Genomic DNA, 23,206 nt, shown 5'->3' with positions numbered 1-23,206 from the left:
AGTAAGGTTCGTGTAAAAAACGGAAAAACCGGGGCACTTTCGCTAAAAAAGTCGGGACGGCCAAAAGAACATAAAAAACCGGGACTGTTCCGAGAAATACGGTACGTATGGTCATTAGATAAGGATAAATTTTCTTCAGCGGGGTGATCGAGTAATAAAAGCGTGATGATCAGGTATGAAGTGTTGGATATGAAACCTAGATGGCAGCATCAACTCCACCTTCTTGTCAAATATTTCTAAACAGCTGAGTGGCAACAGTCACTCCAAAGTTGATGGTTTCCAGATCTCTTTGATGTTTATGTGAAGAAAAAAAAAAGAAATCAAAAAAGAAAAATGTCTAGACATTTCCACTGATTAAGAAAAAGATCCCTACGTGACACTCATGTCGATGCATTGTGCCGATTCCTGACATTGTCTTTTATTTATATTTTTACATTGTTAACTTTCTTTTAATCAGAATTTGAAATGTAAGTTGTTGAAAAGTATAGCATTGTTGTGTTTATTGTTAATTTATTAACCATATATGGTCTTTGATCATCATTTGAAACAAATATATATATTCACCAATATATTTGAATTGCTTGCATGTTTTTTTTTATCAGCCTTTATTTGATCACTTTGTTTAATGATCTTTTTTAAAAAGATCTCAATGTTTATTGTAGGAAAACTTTTATTATTATCATTATTTATGAAATATTATGGCAGCCTGTACTTTTTGTATCTTTGGCGGAAGGAAATTGTATCAAGTTTTTTTTCCCCCTTTTAATGATATATTTTTTCAAGCCTTGAAGACTATAAAGTTTTCCATCGTATAAAGTCTTTTTCAAAAGTTGAAGCACCAATCAGAGGCGGATTTGTTGTTTTTCCAGCCTACAGGCCACACAAATTTTGCTGCCCTTCTCCTATTCTAGTGTGGTTTTCGGGTTCTCACATTCTATGAATTTGCCGCCTTGGGCTATAACCGGCTTAAGGCAGTATTCACCGACATGGTTTAAACTGTAGTCACAATTTTTGGATAGATTGGTTATAACCTAAATTTAACCAATCTGTGTCGATCTCTTATAAAAAAAATTGTGACTAGTTTAAACCATGTCGGTGAATATCGCCCTTAATCCCCCCTCTCACCCCGTAAATACACCTCTGTCTTTAAATCACACACATATTTTGCACACTTTCTTGGTAACTCCCATGTTTGCACATTCTATATGTGACTGGTATATGCTTGTACACTTTTTGATCATCCATTTTGGTTATTCATGAACCTGGTCCCTCGCTCACTCACTCTTTTGGTCAGTGGTGTCAAAGCTGGGGTTGCTGTGGGTGCTCAAGAACCCCATGGTAATTTATAGAATGGTTCGGAGCAGTGAGCACCCACTAAATTGATTCGGAAATCAAAATTTCCTTCTCATTAATACAATACAATACAAATACGCCGCCACAACAGGCAAATTGCCCAACGAGGTGGCTGACTTAAGAACATCATGGATCCCCGAGCCATTTTTTGGAGGCCCTACCTACTACTGCTACACCACACATGCACCCCCTTCCCCCCCCCCCCCCCGCGGAACCCCCCAACGAATCGGTACATGCGGGAATGTGCGTGAACGTGTAGTGCAACCTGACGTAAAGTTTGCTTCTGTGTAATGCTGTCACCTGCCCCCAGTTTTAAGGCCAAGACAAGCACATAAGTTCCAAACACTTCCGACTCTCCTCCTTTTGGTCACTCCCATGCTTACACATTCTTCATTTCACTCTTTCTCTCAGTCACTCATACGCTTGCACCTTTTTTGGCCACGCTTTTTGGTTATTTACTGATCTGGTCCCTCACTTACTAGATCCTTTTGGTTATTCGCTGACCTTGTCCTTTGCTCTCTAGGTCACTATTTTGGTCACTCCCATGCTTAAACACTCTAGGCCACTGTTTTGATCACTCCTATGCTTTCCACTCTTTAGGTCACTCCTATGCTCATACTCTCTAGATCACTCATTCTGTCACTTCCATGCTTATACACTCTATAGATTGCTCTTTTGGTTGCTCCCATGCTTTCCACTCTCTAGGCTACTCTCATATTCATACAGTCTCTGGTGGTCATATTCATACAATCTAGGTTGCTAATTGGCCTGGTCCTCTCACTCTCTGAGTCACTCTTTTGGTCATTCACATGCTTGCATGCTTATTTTGTCATTTTCACACACTCTAGATTACTCACCGACCTGGTCCCTCACTGTAGGTCCACCCTGAGGATATCAGAGCTACCCATGCCTGTTAGAAGAACTACTAGAATAAGATATCAAGTACACCCAAACAGTGACCTGATATATCTGTTTAGACAGGAGAAGCTAGAGTAGTCGAGGATAGATATGATCCATGTGAGCTTACCGAGAAGCTGATTACAGGTAGCAGTTGCCGAGTGTGATGAATGTCTTCTGGACCTGGATGAAATCAAATTATGTGGCGCAGCGATTGGACCAGCCCAGCTCTTGTGATTGATTCAGTTACTATCAGTTAATGAAAAGTTTCAGTGAAAATCCCTAAAGAGAAGCTGTACAAATTTTATCAAGAACTATTCTAGATTATGTGATTTATTTACATTTATTTATGATTTTTTGATCATACATTTTATACTTGTTTACTGGCGAAGTGCATAATGGTACCTGCCTATGTATGTATATCTTTACTTTATCCTACTTAATAAATAGTTAGGTTCCCCGAAGGCACCTGAGTCCCCTGGGACAATGTACTTATATCACCTAATGTGACTCAGCCTGGGTATCTGTTGATGCCTATCATTCTGCAGGTCACTAATTGATCTAGTTACCTCGTTCTATTGACCTCATCACTCTTTTGGTTACTCTCATGCTTTTCACTCTTTAGGACACTCCTATGCTTCTAGGTCACTATTCTCTAGGTCACTCTTTTGGTCATTCACATATTTGTACACTGATTTTGTCACTCACTCTATGGGTCATTTGTGGTCACTGGACTTGGTCCTTCACTCCATCAATCCCTTGTTCTATTGATCACTTGTTTGGTCACTCACTAACCTAGTCCCTCACTCTCTATAGAGCCATAATCATGGGCCTATTGGCAGATTAGGTGTATTAAATGAATGTGCAGCTTAAGCTTAGTTATCGAAAATTATAATGCCAAACTCATTCTGTATTGACTTCAATACGGAAGAAGTAAAGATATACATACATAGGCAGGTACCATTATGCAACAAATGAGACTTTAAAATAAATCAACAAATGGCCTCAGCACCTTAATCAACAAATGAGACTTTAAAATATCACGAGAAATACACACTATAGCTGACTTCAATACAGAATGACTTCTAATAAAAATTTGTCTTGTGTACCCTACACTTGTCAGACGGTTATAAATTTGGTATGTCAGCTATAGTGTGTATTTCTCGTAATAGTTTAAAGTCTCATTTGTTGATTTAGGTGCTGAGGCCATTTGTTGATTTGTTTTAAAGTCTCATTTGTTGCATAATGGTACCTGCCTATGTATGTATATCTTTACTTTATCCTACTTAATAAATTGTTAGGTTCCCCGAAGGCACCTGAGTCCCCTGGGACAATGTACTTATATCACCTAATGTGACTCAGCCTGGGTATCTGTTGATGCCTATCATTCTGTAGGTCACTAATTGACCTAGTTACCTTGTTCTATTGAGTTCATCACTCTTTTGGTTACTCTCATGCTTTTCACTCTTTAGGATACTCCTATGCTTATATATTCTCTAGGTCACTCTTTTGGTCATTCACATATTTGTACACTGATTTAAATCGGATTCACATCTTGTAGTTGAACAAAAGCATATTCTAAGTGTGATATGGTTTTTCAGTTTATAGGCGTTCGTTACTCCCGTTCATCATGCAGCCGAAGCTCTTATTTATCCTCATCTTATGCATATGCATTCATTCATCGTCTGTGACATATGGAGAGGTCTTCACAGCTGTCGTAGACCTAGAGAAGTTGCTCTACACTGAAGGCGAAATCGTGAAGACCATAGAAAAGTATCTTGAGGTTGAAGAGAAACGGTTACAAGAAATCAGGAAGTAAGTGGAAACTTTTTTTTTAATGATAAGATAGTGAATGGCATGCCGAGTTATATTGCAGTGAGGAATATACGTAGCATGTGAATTATATTCCTAAATTTGGAATCTATCTGAACTTGCTGCTATGGGCTATAGTTCGCTTCATCCCTCCCCATAAATATGCATTGTTGTGTGCTGGTGGTTTTAATGTTTTGGTCTATTTGTTACAGTGGAACTTTCCATAATGGTTACCTCTGAACAACGGCCAAAATTTTCTTGGAACAATTGTGATCCATTCATTAATATTAAGGTTAACCTCCTAACAAGGATTTCTAAATAATTGCCACTTTCGGGAATGAAAAATAAAAGATAAATGTTAAAAATGTAAAATTATGTTAAAAATAGCCCTGCATATTTTCTCTGAAGGAATTTTTCTTCCTTGAACCCTACGAACATAAATATAAGTATGGCTTTTTGCCTATGTATATATTCGTCCATTGCATTCCAGAAGCATAAATGTGAAAATTTTCCCTTTTTTATCAGCTAGTTGGTTACCTTATTTTGCTATTTGTAGCCTCATTTACGTGTGGATATAAAATAACCTGGGATGTTACCGGTAACAGATTTTCGTCACAGCCTTTTTACTTGGCATTTAGTTTATGCCTGTATCCCCTCCCCCTTCTTTCTGGAAGTTGTCACTGCAGTGAAGCCTCCCATAATGGTCATCTCAGAACAACAGTAACTTCTAACAACCATGACCACATTTTCCATGGAACAGAACACGTCCTATTGGATTAACATTAAAGTCAACCTCTGAAGAAGAATTTTTGAGTGTGCGAAATTCATGCATATTCAATGAAAAATAGTGCTGCAAAACAGCTTCTTTTAATTAGTTATAGCATTGATTCTTATATATATAACTATGCAGGAAATTAAAAAATTTAATATTTTGAAATACTGAACCTCTTAACGATAACCACCTCCCAATAACTGCCACATTTGCTCAGTCCCATTAGTGGCTGCTATTGGTGAGGCAGTAGCAAGAGGGGTGGACCAGAGAGTCTGATTTCTTCCCGAAATGTTAGAAAATGCCCCCTCCTCCAAAATAAATATCTGGCTATGGACCTGGTTATTATGGGAGGTTTGTACTATATATTTCTTTTGATTTCACTTGCTTCACCAGTAGTATTGAACATTTTAAATTCTAGCATGTATTGATATCTTGTTGTTTTCAGGCTAAAAGATGATTACGGGAAACTCCATGAAGTTGCATCTATCGACAGCAAGTCTTTCCTAGCTAATCCAATCAATGCATTCGTACTAGTTAAAAGGCTGACATCGGACTGGAAAACTGCTGCGAATCTAATGTTGCAAGGTGAAGGGAAAGGTAAGAAACATTTCTAGTGTATGAAGGCTGAGATTTGTGTTTGGAATCGGTCAAATTTCATTTCATCTCAGTTTGGAGATCATAATTTTTTTTCTAGCTTAGGATCAGCTATAAGCATAAGCAGAGATAGACTTGAAATACTGGGAGGGGCACGATGATGATGTCAAGGATGAGGGAGTACGTGGATGGTGATGTAAAGGCTGGGGGCACAATGATGATGATGTCAATTTATATACATTCCTTTACGTGAGATAAGTCAGCTCTGTAATTGGCCCATGGGGGGGACATGATCATACAAAACATAGTAATGTCACTGAAATGCTATAACAAATTTTAGTAATGTAGTTTAGTTTAATGTAATGTAATATTAGTTTAATGTTATGTAATATTAGTTTAATGTTATGTAATATTAGTTTAATGTTATGTAATATTAGTTTAATGTTATGTAATATTAGTTTAATTCTTGTATTACACCGTATTTTTACTTAGTAAGAACACAGGACCCTGCCTGCTTATGAAATCCTGAAAAGTTTCATTCAAGTAAACATGTTTTTCCTGAATGCTTTTTTAAATGCAGTCAAAATCTGTTTTAACAAATATCGTTATAGCAAAAAAAACTCGTTTAAACGAGCACTTTTCTAATCCCTCAGATAAGTTTACATAGGAACAATGGAAAAACCTGGAATTCCTTTATAATGAAATTTCATTATAACCGAAGGGATTTCTCCAGTCTCTTGGAGGTCATTATAACAGGATTCGACTGTATATGTTTCACTGCGTCATTTACTCCTTTACATTCTATTCCTTTTAAAAAATTCATTTAGAATTTTTTTTTCATGAAATCATGAATATGTATGATTTATTAATAGATTATATTCATTCAATAGCTCTCATCGAGAACATAACCCAAACCAGAGATGATTTGAAATTTCCGGAGGATGAAGATTTAACTGGAGCTGTAGAAGCTTTACTTAGGTTGCAAGACACATATAAGCTGGAGACATCCACGCTAGCTCGCGGGCAGATATCAGGGACCAAACATTCTCATGAACTTTCAGGTTAGTTTGCATATACAGTTCCCCCCCCCCCCCCAATATTTGCGGTTTCCATATTCGCGGTTTTTTCCTTTATTGGAATTTTTCTTAAAATACTCAGCAATCGTCGTTCACGTGTTTTATTTACAAAATTTGAGTTGTGCTTGTTTAGGATGGCTCATTTTTCTAGTGCTACTGATAATGCTTTGAAAAGGTAAATCAAAATGAAAACTTGACAAGAAAAATTTGATATATTGACTGCTTGGCGAAGTCAATACCTTCTGTGGTCCGCCATTACGGAATCAACGAATGTTCGGTGAGTTATATCAAGAAAATGGAATCTGAAATTCGTTCAGCGGTAGCTGTAGCCGCACCTGTGGCAGTCAAAACTTTGCAGCACCTATGGGATCCATGTGTTTCACGTACAGAAAATGCTGTGTTTTGTGGGTACAAGACTGACACAAAAAAGTATTTCAATTGATTGTAATATTATAACAGAAAATGCGAAAAATTTTACTATTCCATAAGGAAAGGGCTGGTGAAACGTCTATTCCATCAGAATCTTATGCAAGTAAAGGTTGTTTCATAGGTTTAAGAAACGATTCGGATTGTGCAACGTAAAAAGCACTGGCGATCAAGCCTCTGCCGACCAGGAGGCAGCTAGAAAATTTAGAAAAATTTGTAGAAAACTATTAAAGAGAAGGGTTATGCACCTCACCAGGTGTTTAACGCTGACGAAACTACACTATTTTGGAAGAAAATGCCGCAAAGAAGTTAAGCAACAGGAAGAAAGCGAGCTCCTGGTTTTAAGGCAAATAGAGATAGACTTACTATGTTGTTTTGCACAAATGCTTATGAGTACATGATAAAGCCCACCATCATTTTCAAATCTGCGAATTCGCGAGCTTTGAAGGGAAGGATAAGCCAAAGCTCCCAGTATTTTGGACGAACAATAAAAAGGCTTGGACTATGAAAACACTTTTCCTGAATTAGTTTAAACGGTTTTTCGTTTCGGAAGTCAGGAGGTACCTTGTTAGTGAATACATGCTATTCAAAGTTCTTTTGATATTGGGTTGACCGAGGAGGAGTTAATGCAGCTAACTGTTACTGAAACTGAAGCAGTACCAGATAAAGAAGTAGAAGACAAGTTCACCACAAGTAACATAGCGAAAGGGATTCGCAAGCTGAAATCAGCAATAGATTATTTTCATAACATAAATCCCTCTATTTTACGTTCTTCATATGTAGAAAAATTAGTAGAGGAAGCCTTGCCAACATACTCCTACATACTTAATGATATGAAGAAGACACGACAAACAGAAAAATGACAACAACAACAACATTCTTTCAGAAAACATCGCCAACAATCGCTGCATCCTCTTTTACATTCCCTTCTACCTCTGCGTCACCCTGCTCTTTCTCATGATATTCAATAAACGAGATATACAATGAAAAACCTATGGTTTCTGTTATTCGCGGATTTCCGTATTTGCGGCCACTCCCGGAACGTAACCCCCGCAAATACGGGGGCCGACTGTACACTGAAAATCCAATAATCACCTATAATTATGATATTACTCTCTGGTTCAGATGTACTTTTCCTAGTGTTAATATATTCCATCTAAAATTATAACTCCTTCATAACAATACATTCCTTCTGCCCCCCCCCCCCCTCCCCAGAAGCATATTACAGTGGGGCTTAGTGAACAGGGCAGCAAGTTTGGGAAGGACTGAAAATTTGGGGAATGACAACAGTCAAGAAAATTAGTAGAATTGGAAAAAAGTAAAGTGAAATTTTTATAGGTCACAGGCAGTAAAACCATAAACTCTCCTCTGCCAAAAGAGCAAGGTCAGTGAGTGACCAAAACATTTTGCAAGTATGTGAGTGACAAAAAGAGTGACCTAGGCCAAAGTATGTGCAAGCATGTCAGCGACTGTGAGTTAAAGATTGATGTAAAGAGTGAGGGACCAGGTCGAAGAGTGACCTAGAGCATTTGCAAGCATGTGAGGGACCAAAACAGTGTGCAAACATTTGAGTGACCTAGAGAGAATGGGACCAGTTCAATGAGCAACCAAAAGTGTGACTTATAGAGTGTGTGAGCATAGGAGTGACCAAAACAGTTGCCTAAAGAGCAAGGGGACTGAGGATTCAGTGAAGGACTGAAAGAATGACCAAGAAAGCGTGCAAGCATGTGAGTGACCAAAACAATTTGCCAACATTGAATAACCAAAAGAGGGACTTTTTTTTAGCGTATGAGATTTTAGATTTTTAGATTTTTAGTATTAGATCAGTGAGCAACCAAAAAAAGTAACCCAGAGAGTGTATGAGCATTGGAAAGATCAAAAGAGTGACCTAGAGAGTGAGGAATCGTGTCAACAAACAGCCAAAAGAGTGACCAAAAAAGTGAAATGGCATATTTACATGGGTAGAGGCTAAGCAGGCTGTAGCCCAGGGTGGCAAATTTGATGAATGAGTGATCAAGAGAATTTCACTAGAATTGGGAGCAAGGCAGCAAACCATAAATTCACTTCTGCTGTCCCTTGAGTACCCTTATACAGATTTTTTGCTGTATTACTCTTGTACAGTTCTTAAAAATCATTTCTTCATTCATGTGTTGTGATATATATATATATTTCCAATTAACATTGTTTTAAGAACTTAGAAACTGTTTCTATACAATATAACTTGAATTGAATCTTCCAGCCCATGACTGCTTTGAACTTGGTCGACAATCTTATAATAATGGTGACCATTACCATACTATTCTCTGGATGCAAGAAGCATTAGAAAGGGTCGATGAAGAAGACGAGAAAACAGTGAAAAAATCTGACATACTAGAATATTTGGCATTCTCTACTTATATGGTGTGTATAGAAATCGGACATGTCACATGTATATTAACTTTTACGCTGAATAGGGAAATCGCTCTACATTCTTTTACTGAATTAGATATTTAAATTCTGTCATGTCTGTTAGGAAAAATAATCAGTTGAAGTGATGTTTATAAAATGTTGAAAAAGTTTAGTTCATAAAAGTCATCATCATTATTAAACATTTTAGTTTGATGTTGTTAGTGTGCTAACATCAGTGTTTATTATTTTACAGCAAGGGAATACAAGACATGCATTGAAGTTGACCAATGATTTACTTGAGCTTGGTGAGTTTTTGTTGTGAAAATTTGTATATATTTTATAAAAAATTTATGTACAGAAATTAATTTTGTTTGTATAATTTGCAGCTTATGCGTTAAAAAATTTGTTCTATCATCATTGTTCATATCAGCTATTATTATATCATATGCCTTAATTTGTCAGCCAAATAAATCTATCAACCACCTTTCCACCTTTCGAGTAGAGCTGCGGGTTCAGACACGGCTTTACAGATTACCTTCTACTCACAGACAAAACAGATTAGCTACGAGTTTGTCTTCTCTTGAACACTCTCACATATGTATACAAATTCTTATGGTAAAGATTGATGCAATTTTATAAAAATAAAACACCACAAGAAACTCAAAGACCAGATTTTTTTAACCAATTTCTGTAGTATTGAGAGAGTGAGTCTCCTGTAGCTCCGTAGTTGATTGGAGCAGTCCGTAGAAACTACAGAAATCCGTAGCAGTTGACCACTCTGTGTTAAATATATTCGGCACAGAACTTTTTTTCTTGTCACTTTATATTCTAGTTTCTGAAAAGCTGCCACTCTGTTTTTAATATTTTCATCAATACATTTTTAAAATTTGCTTGAACAAATTCTCATTTCTGAAGGAAATGTTCTCCTCGTGGCTGTCCCTAGCCCATTTTTAAAATTTTAAAATGATATTCTATCTTAAAACGAAAATATATTGTATTTTTTCCAATAACATATATTTGTAGAGCCTTATACTTTCACATTTCATTTTTTTTTTTTCAATTTTAAATATTTTTCATCACTAGTTTATAGCCAAATGAAAAATTTCCACAGCTTTGACAGACTCAAACCGCGTGTGCTTACGAGGACATGCATAGTTCTCTGCACTCCTTCAACCAAGTCTATATCCCTCCGTAGGTATGGTCTCCAAAACCTTACAGCATACTCCAGTCCACGACGAACTAAGCCTTGGAAAAGCGGAAGAATGACTTTAGGAAAACGCGAAGACATCTTTTTGAAAATAAAACCGAGCATTCTATTTGATTTTTTACCGCCGCTGAACAATGTTCAGAAAACCTAAGTCGCTCGTCAATGAGAATTCCCAAATTGGTCACCTTAGTTACATAATTTTTATTTATATTTTTATACAAATACAAATTTATCTCTCAACATGGTTAAATTTAAATTAACTTTTTTTAACCATGAATTTTTAACAAACTTTATTGCTGACTATATTTCATTCATCAGCAGGTAAAGAAGTGTCCCTAAGAATTTTTTTTTGACTTTTTTTTGTTGACATTTATTTTTCATAATTTTTTTCCCATTTCTTATCTAATTTCGTGAGAATGACCCATATCTGTATTTCTTGGTAGAGATTATAGACAGCTGTTTATTATCTGAAACATTTCTTTCCCCTCCTGACAGTCTTTAATTAAAATATTTCAAAAAAATACTTCACAAAAAAATATTTTTTAACGATAATAAGTGGTGTTTGTAGATCTGAATAGAAGAATCACCATTTTTTCTAAAAAAAAACCTTACCAGCAACTTCATTGCTTAAGGTTTCATTATTGGTAAAATTTACATATATAGAATGAAAAATGAATTATTACCCTCAAAGTAAAAAAAATTGAATGCTCAGATTATACACAGGAAAGTACGGTATTTTATTTCATCAAATGAATTTTTTTACCATTGTCTTATTAAATTACTTTTTTTTTCCTCTCCCAAAGATCCGGATCATCCACGAGCAGGTGGGAACAAAGTTTATTATGAAGACGCGATAAGACAAGCTGCTTATATGAAAAGAGGAGATGATGGTGATGTTGAAATTGATAGCAAAATAAGTTTTTCAGAGCCTAGTACTCTGAAGGATGTATCTGAGCGTGAACGTTATGAACAATTGTGCCGTGGTGAGTCTGTTGCTGTAAGTATTATGTATTATTTTTTCCCCTGCAGTTTGAAAAATTATTTGCATAAGAAAAAGAAACTTTTTTTAAATTAACTCATCTAGGTTGAAACACGCCAATTTCGAAGAAATTCATTTTTTTTTTAGAATATTTGTGTCTGAAAGAGTTTGCAAATGTAACCAATAAGAGTCTAAAAGAGAGAAAATTGGTTGAAGCTTGTTTTGGCTGTTGTTTTATGCAAAATTTTTTGAAGTTAGATTTTTAAGTTTTGGCACTCCTGGCATATTTTGCGCTACAATATGATCTAACGTATCAAATACTCTTTCATGTTTCAGCCATCTATGAACAGCAAAGATTTGAAATGCAGATATAGAACATTTGGGAATCCAAACTTGCTGTTGCAGCCCGTCAAAGAAGAGGAAATGTTCAAAGCCCCAAGAATAGTCATTTATCACGACGTCGTCTCTGATAGAGAAATTGATGTAATCAAAACTTTGGCCTTACCTAGGGTATGTAAAATATTATTTTTGTATTTATCATATGGGTGTGTTTTTTGTGTTATATAATTTGTACACATATACGATGTCTGTTATTGTAATGTATTTTTAGAGCGCTGTTGACCTCTCCAAAAAAAAACTTAGCTAAAAACAGAAATGAGTAGTATTTCATGTTTATGCCTAATATATACAAAGTCCTGTATGCTACATGAATTTATATTATTAAACTTCTGAGAAATGTTTTGGTAGATGTTTTCTGAGTTGCTTTGCTGTCATTTGAGTCTTGATCCAAGTAAACACACAATGGTTATTGACTGAAATGATAATTTGGGTTTTTGTGCTTTTCTGATTTTGACCTGCAAGTGCAAAATTCCCTTCCTCTTCAAACAAAAAAGTGTCGCCATAGCTATGGCAGACCCACAACATCCAAAAAATATATTCTTTACACATTCATCCTTTGCAGATTATGATAATAGATGGCAGCAGCTGCTTAACACTAATCAAACACTAGGCATAACACACACACTATTAACCATACCCCCCACAAAATACAGTGAGATCTTGATATAAAATACTCTTGGGAAACAAAAAAAATATTATGAAGGGATTATCATTATATCAAGTGGCAATTTAAATTTTTTAAAAATGTTAAAATTATTAAAATTAAAATTTGTTAAATTTAACATTAGACTATTTCCAAACAAGACTTGAAGAGTCGTTGTAGCGAGGTTTCACTGTATGCCCACAAAAATCATCTCTTTCTGAGTTAAAATGTTAGTGAATCACCTCAATGGTGATAAATAAGCTTTTTGGGCTACCCAGAAAGGAAGGAGATATTTTCCCATTATGTTCATTTGAAATGTTTTAAAACCCATTTTGGAGTTTTTCCCATAACAGTTTTAATTATTCTTACAATTTTACAAATTTGAAAGAAGTCATTGAGACTCGAAAATTTTTTTAGTATATGATATGTATGTTATGGTAAATGTGATAAATCCAGTGATTGTGTGTAATTGCTGGCTATTATATGTAATTACCGATCATTTTGGTAAGTTTGATCAATTTTGCAAATTTATCACATTTACCGGTGATTATGCATAATCCATAACTCGTATTGTTAAAAAGTTGGTTATCATTAATGGATTATTTAAAATTTACCTGATGTTATGCTCAAACTTCAATCTAGTATGATAAACTTCAGAGGTATTGTCAGATTTATTTGCACATGTTGATACATGTGAAGAAAACCAACATTACAAGACATAATTTTTTTTGTTTCTAACTTTACACTTATTTGAATTTAATTTAATTTTTGTGGAAAATTATGTGTAGTGCATGCATCATGTACAGGACGAACTAATAAATGGTAGAATTTAAGTGATATTTCCTCCACATAATTTTTTACATATTTATCATACTAACTTCATTTGTAATTTATGTATAATCATCAGAAAAAGTTATAAATGTATTAAAATTTATCAAACTTACAAAGGTGATTGGGAATTATGCATAATTACTGCTGGCAAGAAAAATCACCAATTTATCACATTTACTGTAACATATATATGTTTCTGATAATTTCATTGTACTGTGGGCTCATTTTGATGGATTAATTTTAATTTTCTTATTACAGTTACAAAGAGCCACTGTTCAGAATTATAAGTCTGGAAAATTAGAATATGCAAGCTATAGGATCAGCAAAAGGTAATTATTATGTGTTTTTCACAAGCTTATATAGTCTATGTAGGGTTTTTGTTGATGATAGGTTTTTTTTCTAAGCTACAGTAGTCATCTGTTATTTGTTATGAAAACTAATGATGAATTTCGCTGAACCTTGTCCAACCCCTGAAAAGCAGTGTTCTCTTAAATGTGCATCACAGCTGGGGAAAGGCTACTGCCTCCCTTACCAGAGGCAGGGGCCCAGTTCAAAACTAATAGCGAGGCCTAAGGTGTCTAAATAATTTTGGGGTCCCAATTTAATATATGTATATTGTGGGAGAGGGGAATCAGAGCATCCAAAAATTCATGTACTCCTGTTATTTCAAATATACAGCAATGCTGAAAAATATCCATTCAAGAAATATAGATGCAAATAAAGATTTTGGATTAGAGAAAATTATAAATCGAAAGAAATGATTCCAGAATTTATGAAAATTCCAAATTTGTTAAAGAAATAATTCAGTAATTATTTTTTCCAGACGAAAATGCAGAATTCCAGAATTATTATTTTTTAGATAAAACTGCAGATTTCCAAAATTGATGAAAAATTCAGAATTTATGAAAGAAATTATCATTACTGTAAGTGCAATGCCTGGTGCGACCACACCTGCTGGACACCCCTAGGGGCGGCTATGGGAGGGGCACAGAGCCATAGATTTGCATACCTAAAAAATTAGCACTTAGACCAGCGCTGCATATGCACCAGTGACCTTTCCAGCAAGAGACAGAAAGAGTATGGGTTCTGGCAAAAAAAAGGGATAGCAACTAACCTTGTTATGAGTGGGTCATTACTACTAAATTAAAAGATAAATTTGTTCTTGATATATTTGGAAGAATGTGCTAGGGTCACATGCTTTATGATGTTCCGGGGATACATTCCTGAGTGGTTGATCAAGGATCATCCTTCATTAAATACTTTTTTTATCTTTGATAATATGGTTTTTTTTTTCTCTAATTTTTCATCTTCATGGAAATTTCATCTGTTTATTTACTTTTAATGGTTTTTTTTAATGTAAATACTTATGCTTATTAATTGTGAATAAAATCCTAATTATATTTTTCTCTTTTCTGGTGTTGATATAGTTCATGGCTTAGGAATTCAGATCACCCTGCCATTGCTCGTATTTCAAAAAGGGTTGAAGATGTAACTGGATTGACAGTAAGCACAGCAGAAGAGTTGCAAGTTGTTAACTATGGAATTGGTGGGCACTATGAACCACATTTTGATTTTGCAAGAGTGAGTATGATTCTTCTAAAGCATGCTTTATCTCCTCTCCCCCCCCCCCCCCCAATGTGCTGAGTTTTGGTCAAAACTTTTATGCAATATCCACAGAGCTCCCACTCGTCCTACTTTTTGATAAATACAAATACAATTACCTCCAATGTACCTGTAAATAAACATCAGAGCTTGTTATTTGCACATTGTGCTTTTGAAAGTGGTCTCGAAGGAGTGTCATTCTTAAAAATCTTACATGCCTTCATAATTTGCTGTGCATTGTCGAAGAGTGTCGACAGATTGTACTGTGGAAGACTCCAAAAAAAATTAATATATATTGTGAGGAAAGACAAAAGAATTATCTGTGGTTGCTAGTGCACTGTTTTGGCCAAAAATTATTTTTCTTACTGTCATTTCTGCCATTTTGCTTTGACTTGAGTCAATCTTTTACTCAATACTGTTTTTCAGTATTTCAAGTTTATTAACAAACACACTTGTCTGCATGAAGTGCTATTGCAAACTGAATAGCATGGGAGGGTTGCTTTCTGTGTACAACGTCAGGCACTCCTAGTCATCCACATTGCTTGCTGTGTGTGCAAGCAGCCCAAGTCACAAAACTATTCCAGACGTTTTAAAATAGCTTATAATTTAAATCGAGTCCTGATTCTTCTATGTTTATTTTAAACAGTCAAATGGTTCTAGAATTGTATTTGATTGTTGTAGGATCCCATGAAAACGTAGCGTTTTTTGAGCTAATTAATTAGATAAGTTTTTGGAAATAACACCAGATTTTCTGTTCCACAGCATTATACCCTTGGGTGAATACCAGGGATGTAATTAGGAATTTTTGTGGGTGGGGGCAAACAGGATTTTTCTGCCCCTTCCCCACTGTAAAATTTTATAATAGTTTTTTGTTCTTCCCTAAAATTTGCTGCCCATTTAAGTTTACTACCCAGAACAGTTGACACCCCCCCCCCCCCCATTAAGTGTTATGACATGCACTTCAATAAGCTGCAAGTAGGGAACTTGTTAAAGCAGAGTTATTTTCATTTGTTTCAGTAGCATACAATGATAAATATTCACTTCATTTACTATTTATAAACATGCTTCTTCTCAAAATGTGTAAAATTGAGTTACATTGTTGTAATATTCTCTCAACTATATTTATCTCTCTACAAAATAAATATTCATAACCACCTCATGTGGCAGTTTTTTTAATCACATGTAGCGAAAAATTTATTAAGCTGGGATTACACTATAAAAGTTTAATAAAAAATCTTTTATAAAACTTTTGAAATTCAACACATAAGCACATTGGTTATATTCACTCGAATGTAACCAATAGGCTTACTAGTTGTTTTTGCAAGTTCTGTAAAAGACTTTTTATCAAAATTCTATAGCGTAATAGCCTTAGGTATATTCATAATATTTATTCATTTTTACTCTAGAGGGAAGAGAAAAATGCATTTCAAAGTTTGGGTACTGGTAATAGAATAGCAACATGGCTGATGTATGTAAGTATTAGACCGTTGCCCTCTTTTTTCTATATTTCTGTGAAAACATTATAACTCACGCAACACTACATTTTCAGTTCCAATAGATACACAATTTGTGATTTACATTATTATTGACTTGCATCAATTTATATTGTTACTTTTTTAAACAAAACTTTCTAGATAAGCGATGTCGATGCTGGTGGAGCAACAGTCTTTCCACAGATAGGAGTCACTCTTTGGCCTGAAAAGGTAGTTTCATGGTTTTCTTTATAGATAAATGTAGGTAATCTTGGCCACAAAAATGTCGTGAAGCTTCAAACATGACTGTGATAAGATACCACTAAAAACTGCAATAATTTTGAAATTTCTCCCATTTAGTTTTATTTTCATTGAATGTGAACAGACATACATTCTTTTTCGAACAAGAATAAAAATTATTAAACACAGTAGTGCTTCATAATTCTATATGAATTAGTCACCAAGTTGGTACAAAATTGTGGCACAATATTTTCCATGTATATATCTTTCCTGCACGACTAATTTTGCTGCTATTTAAAAAAAGGTCGCTGTATAATCCCCAATGTCATGTAGCCTGCACATGCAAATTTCCATTGCTATATTTGTGCTACTGGTGGGTTATCAGGACAACGATTTGAACATGATTTAAAGCGAGTTTGTTATACTTGTGGTAGCAGAGTAATAACTTTTTGTCAGCTGGGGCAAGCACGTATTTTGGCTCCCTCCTTGTAGTGTAGAAGGTGCAGTTAAAAGGTAAATTTGGTGCCCCCTCTCTAGTCCACCTGCTCGCGGCCCGGGATGGTAGTCTTGCGTTTCTATTCATGGTAGTGACGTAAGTGGGAGCTTTTTTAAAATAGTTAAAATTTTATTGTTTTACACTGTTTATATTGCAGTGTTTATTGTTGTCTGGAAGCATTGCTTGTTGAAACATTCCCTTATAAGACAATCAGCTGTTATTTTGTTTTCTTACAGCATAAATTGAATGTTAATGTAAATAGAACTGTCCCCGCTGCCTGACAGTTCAGTGGTTAGGGAGCTAGCTTCTGACTGTGCCGGTCTGTGTTCGAATCCCGGTTCGGACATGGATGTCCACTAACAAATTCCCTGGACAGATCGTAAAGATATCTTGGGAATACGTGATGATCAAAAAAAAGAAATTAATTAAAAATTGGCAGTCGTTCAGATAACCAGCCAGTACCACTTTTATTTTAAATTGTAAGGAATGGAAAGGGGGCAGAGGGTTGTGTTCGCCACGCTTGTTTAAAAGATATCTATCTGCTCCGAGAAATTCAGATGTTTTTAAATTACAGTGGATCCCACTTATAACATTTTTCACAAAACCTTCATGAAAAACACAGCTAAGAAAATGCTTTCAACGGGAAATCTAGATGAGCATTGTTAAATACAAAGCAATATCAATTTGCGTTGGCCACAAAATTGCCCATAGTGCCATCTGGCAAATAGGGTTAGCTCCCCGGTTTGACTTACCCTTATACATTTTGAATAACTCACTCTAGGACAAGATTCCCCCCCCCCCCCCAACTAGTTTGATGACTAGTAGGGGGAAGAGTAGGGTAGGAAGTAGTGGTGATAATAGAGAGAGGAAGAAGAAATCTCGTTTTCAGAAAACACAAAATTTTTGTGTGCGATTTCCAGATACATACGTGCAATTGGTGAATATTATCTCTTTTCAGGATTTAAAAAAATTCCCTTATAAACCACCCTTCAGACTTGAAATTCCTCTTGCATCCTAGGAAACAGCAATAATTTGACATTTCAAATCCCGTTGAAGTAAAGGAGAAAAAATAAACTCGAAAGAAATATTGTAGATACGTAAAAAATAATAATTTCACCTAGCAAAGGGGCCTTCTGAAAAAAAAAGTTAAGGTAAATTTAAGATGAAATGAAAAAGCACCAGAAACCATGTGGGAAGGGTAAAAAAAATGTAATGGATGCCACAAGAGAAGATGCATTTTATAGTAGTTTTCACTCCTCCTGCTTTGGCACAAGCATACAACCGATTTCACTATAAGTGACAATGCTCTATCCTCAACCGCTTACACTTTGAGTAAAATGTTCTAAAAGTGAACTTTTTGTAAGTGGGACCCACTGTTATGATCCAAGGTTTGTAGGCCAAAAAACACAATAGTTGGTTACATCAAACTACAGGTCAACAGACTTAGATTCATATCCTAGCATGGAAACATACAAGTGGACATTCTGAATCAGTTTAAATTTCATTGAATATAGTTTTTCTGGGATGTGGGTGTAAAAATGGCTGTGATGAGATACAAATAGTTGACACTCTGTAATGACCCCTTGTCCCGTCGAAAATGGATGTTACATCAGGTGGCTGTTGCATCAAAAGGTAAACGTACATGATAGTGTCTATATGAAAACATATGAGACTTACCCTACCATTCGTTGCAATGGTCTTAATGTGGGGTCGTTGTAACGAGCGTCGACTGCATAAAAATATTTTTATATATATTTAGCGACTCAGAGGCAATCAGAAATTCTTGTTACCTTCGAGCATTAAAATCTTAATTTTATCTCATAGGGAGCTGCAGCGTTTTGGCTTAATTTACATCGGAATGGGGAAGGCGATATGCTCACAAGGCATGCAGCTTGTCCGGTACTAGCTGGATCCAAATGGGGTAAGATTCTATCATTTTAATACACAACAAAATGTTTTTTGAAATATGTAACAATAATGTGTTTGTATATGATTTCTAACACAAGTCAATATTTGCATGTTCATCTTGTCTATAAAATACAAGCTGTGTTTCAAGACAGTTTGATAGAATTGCTTTCTTATTTCAATGACTACTGATATTTTGTGTTATCACAGGTCTTATATATATATATCCTATTTCATTATCTGTAGTTGCAAACAAGTGGCTTCACGAGAGGGGACAGGAATTCCTTCGAAGATGTGGTCTGGCTGTAAATGACTGAACTACAGCTGGAAACGTGCAACAAAAAAAAAGTATAAGCCAGCTTCCAACACTTACAACCATGCTGTGTTTGGTTGCGTGGATGATGAAAACCTGTGCCAAAAATGGAGAAACATATTGTTTCGATAGCAGCTTTTTTATTATAATTTTCTTTTACCGTTGTTGTTTATGACTTTTTTGATTTTGTATGACTATAACCTGAAATGTGCCATCTTTTCTCGCCTGTGTTTTCAATTTTTCATTTTTATTTCGTGTTACTTTTTTTCAGATTTTTTTTTTTTACCATGATTGTTTTGCATGATTCGACATTTTTCCCCCTCAGAATATAATTGTTTTGCATTTTGATTTTTTCCCCTAAATATGATTGTTTTACGTGATTTGTTTTTTTTCTCCCTGGATTTTGTGCCAATCTTTTTAGTTTAGCTTTGTTGAGTTTTGTGTCATTTTCAACACAAGAAAAAGTATCTATATAAAAGTAATATTGTCTATGAAGAAATAAATATTTTATCCAATTTTAGCATTTTTTTTTGCATTTGTAAAAAATTATTTTTTGACTGAGGGAAAAAAAATTAAGAAAAAGTTTGTGGGAGCCTGAATCATGGGTATCAACAGCCTAGTTCAAAAGGGGAACCCAATATCCTGCATCTTGAGAAATCAGTATTTTAAAGAAACTGAATGAGTATCAGCTCAAATGTAAGGAAGGTGTATATACTGAGTTGGGAGTGGTTGCTGTTTTGTAATATGTAGATGTATTGTTCACTGGGGGGTTCTCTCATGGCACATGCGTAACTCAGAAAAATTCCATTTTCTGAGTTGCTGTTTAGAACTGGGCTATCGATATAATGAGATAAGGCCTTGACAAAAAGTCTCCATGCTAACCTACTGTTACAACAGTGTTTCCCAAAGTGGGCGATATTGTTTCCTGCAGGACGATAGAAGCTACAGATATTACACAGGATCATGTGAATTCGGAAGGGGCAATGAGAGAAAAAAAAAATGAATAAAGGGGCAATAGAACAAAAGGTGGAAACTACTGGCAAACTTTTTAAGAGCGGGCCAAAAAACAAAGAGTAAAAAATTTTGGTGGGTCAGACATAGATTCATACTTGCAATTTTTATGCTTAGAAGTGAAGTGGCAGAATGTGTTATATACTTTGAAGACTGCCGTGGTTTTATTGCAAAAAACAATGGTTTATGCATTGCAACTACGAAAAGATAAGTATATTTTAACAACTTAGTGCATGTGTTCCATATGCAAGTTTTTAAATATAATCTCAACTATATTTTCCATATTAAACAAGTTTTGTTGTTCAATTGTTTTTTGAAGCTTGGTATATATTTAAATAAAAACAAATGAATAGGCAAAAAAAGAACACCCTTTTTACCTATTTTTTTAATATTGAAATTTAACATTTCTATACTACCATTTTGAAATCTGTGATGGGCTGGATAGAACCTTTAACCTTTTCTGACTCGGTGCAGCCGTCTGAGAACACCTAAAAAAATTCATTTTTCACACACTGGAAATAAACTATAAATAAAATGGAAATTCTTTTAGGGATTACTTTGAACCCCTTCTTCATCAACACTGGATAACAGCACCACACAAGCCAATCCATAATTTTGGCCTGTGTGATTATTTTTTGAAAACACTCATTTTTCAAAAAAATTGATTCAAATTTCAGTTTTTTTTTTCAATATAAAGAACAACACTGGGGGAAAAAACCTTATTTTGTTCGCTGTACACTAATCTCTCTATTCTGCACGTTTTAACTATTTACATTCAAAGCTGGTCTAAAATCAAGTTCTGAATTCAAGTTTGGGCAACACCCACAAAATTAAACCAAGTCCAATCTTTACAAAACTATACCTGCGTTCTCTTTCTCTAGGCCTGAATAGACTGCCTATATATTTTCTTCGTGAAATTCCCACTTTAAAGGGTAGCACGCCGGAAAGGGTTAAGTGGGCTGTAGATTGCCCATCACTGTTAGAGGAATTAAGGATGCGTTTTAAATTGTAAATCACTGCAGTTTGATTGTGGCACATTGTTTTGGAACAGGTGCCACTTCACTATGTACTACATGACTGGATCAAATCTCAAAAAAATCTAGGCACCAGAATTTTTAGGCATCAAAATAATTTTTACCCAAAGAAAAGGATAATGCTTCTTGACTTTTTCGGGGCATACTGACCCTCTTTCATGTTGCCAGATATGCCGCTATAAATTTCAAACATTTTGTGCTGCTCTCATCCTGCAATCTAATAACACAAAAGAAAATTTTAGGTGCCAATACCATTTTTTAAATAGCCATGGCAACCTGGGATTTGTCCAGCCCTGGTTTACATTGGGGGTTCTTCATCCCTTTTGAATCCAAGGGCCACATTTAATAGGAGGGATGAATCAGAGACTGCCCCTGGTGACCTCGCAATGAAAAAATTGGGGTTAGGTTATATTTGTGAATTATATTTATTTTATGACATGAATGTCGCTCTCCACTTGTTAATACAAGATACACGGAAGACTGGATGTTGTGAAGATATTTATTATTTGAGATGTTAATTTTTTAAGGAAGGAAAAAACTCATCTCTGCCTCTACCGGGAGTCGAACCCGGGTCCCTCGGTTGCCGGACGAGTGCTCTGACCACTAAGCTACAGAGGAGATAGAGATTTTCCTTCGCTAGAGCGTATATATGCCGAACGGAACCGTGCAATGGACGGTGAAACCGATCAGCTAATAGCTCATGGACGACGAGCCACCAGAGGGCTATATATATGACATGAATGTCGCTCTCCACTTGTTAATACAAGATATAAAAAAATTAACATCTCAAATAATAAATATCTTCACAACATCCAGTCTTCCGTATATCTTGTACATTTATTTTGCAAAAAAAAAAAAAAGAAATCAACAGGTCGAAGGATTTAAGATTCAAATCCGGGAAATTTTAGTCTTTAATTCTAGAAAACAAGGATCAGAATGAATAACACTGTCATAAAGGTAAAGTCTCAAATTGCTGATCAAAATTTAGCCAAGAGTTTTAATTTCTTCATCTTAATGCTAGCTCATCAATGCAATGAATGACGCCAGGACTCAGAAAACAGATCTATCCCGTTGCTGAGATCTCTTCCAGCTCAGCTTCGCAGCAGAGCCTGGAACAAAGTGTGTGGACCTAATAGTCTGAACGAAATGATGGAACCTCTCTACTAATTATATGAAGTACAGATGCCGCTGGATACCAAGCAAAGATAATTGGAAAGAAAAATCACATTCTTCTGTGGGGAATCGATCCACCAACTTCGCACTTTCCGGGTGTGTGCTCTACCATTAAATTACAGAGGACATTTTCTTTCTTAAGAACACTTCTTTGTTTGTGCTGAATAGAACTGTGCAATAGACAGACTCCTAACTCAGTGACAGTTACTAACAAAATTAGCCTTCGAACGTAGCCATAGAAAACGAAACGTAGCCATAGAACGAAAAACTATGAATCTCTCTCCACTAATTATAAATCTGTAGCTTAATGGTAGAGCATGCGCCCGGAAAGTGTGAGGGTGGTTTGATTCCCCACAGAGAAATGTGAATTTTCTCTTCCAATTATCTTCGCTTGGTATCCAGTCATCTGTACTTCATATATCGTCTGAGTTAGCCCATGTTCTGCCATCTATATTGGAAATTGTGAGCGAAGTGTAATGATTGAATATTTGTACTGCTGTAGGCCTATTGCTCTCTGAGATGATCAGATCGCATCCCTGCTTCAAAGTTGGAAACCACAGAAAGCCAACTTCAGCCGACTATC

At 35.5% G+C, this 23,206-nt stretch overlaps 1 protein-coding gene across 1 annotated transcript; it reads left to right on the top strand.

The window, feature by feature from the left end:
- The first annotated feature begins 257 nt into the window (after positions 1 to 257).
- On the top strand, positions 258 to 19,925 carry PH4alphaEFB (prolyl 4-hydroxylase subunit alpha-1). The gene is made up of 14 exons (XM_089249685.1): positions 258 to 467; positions 3,852 to 4,065; positions 5,280 to 5,431; positions 6,319 to 6,489; positions 9,170 to 9,330; positions 9,572 to 9,623; positions 11,329 to 11,522; positions 11,841 to 12,014; positions 13,636 to 13,706; positions 14,805 to 14,958; positions 16,386 to 16,451; positions 16,614 to 16,682; positions 19,012 to 19,108; positions 19,339 to 19,925. The coding sequence occupies exons 2-14, from the start codon at positions 3,881 to 3,883 to the stop codon at positions 19,407 to 19,409; spliced, it is 1,617 nt and encodes a 538-aa protein (XP_089105811.1). The 5' UTR covers positions 258 to 467; positions 3,852 to 3,880; the 3' UTR covers positions 19,410 to 19,925.
- Positions 19,926 to 23,206: the final 3,281 nt, after the last annotated feature.

This window comes from Pholcus phalangioides, unplaced genomic scaffold (assembly GCF_987345545.1).
Source record: "Pholcus phalangioides strain wild (caught in Gottingen) unplaced genomic scaffold, Ppha-v1.0 ptg000022l_1, whole genome shotgun sequence".
NCBI lineage: Eukaryota > Metazoa > Arthropoda > Arachnida > Araneae > Pholcidae > Pholcus > Pholcus phalangioides.
This window is presented reverse-complemented; position numbering and strand designations above follow the sequence as displayed.

Excerpts from the sequence above, each read along its gene's own strand:
- PH4alphaEFB (XM_089249685.1), top strand. The coding sequence starts at position 3,881 with ATGCAGCCGAAGCTCTTATTTATCCTCATCTTATGCATATGCATTCAT. Across the intron at positions 11,523-11,840 it reads GCCGTGGTGAGTCTGTTGCT|CCATCTATGAACAGCAAAGA; the intron begins GTAAGTATTATG and ends TTCATGTTTCAG. Across the intron at positions 16,683-19,011 it reads TCACTCTTTGGCCTGAAAAG|GGAGCTGCAGCGTTTTGGCT; the intron begins GTAGTTTCATGG and ends TTTATCTCATAG.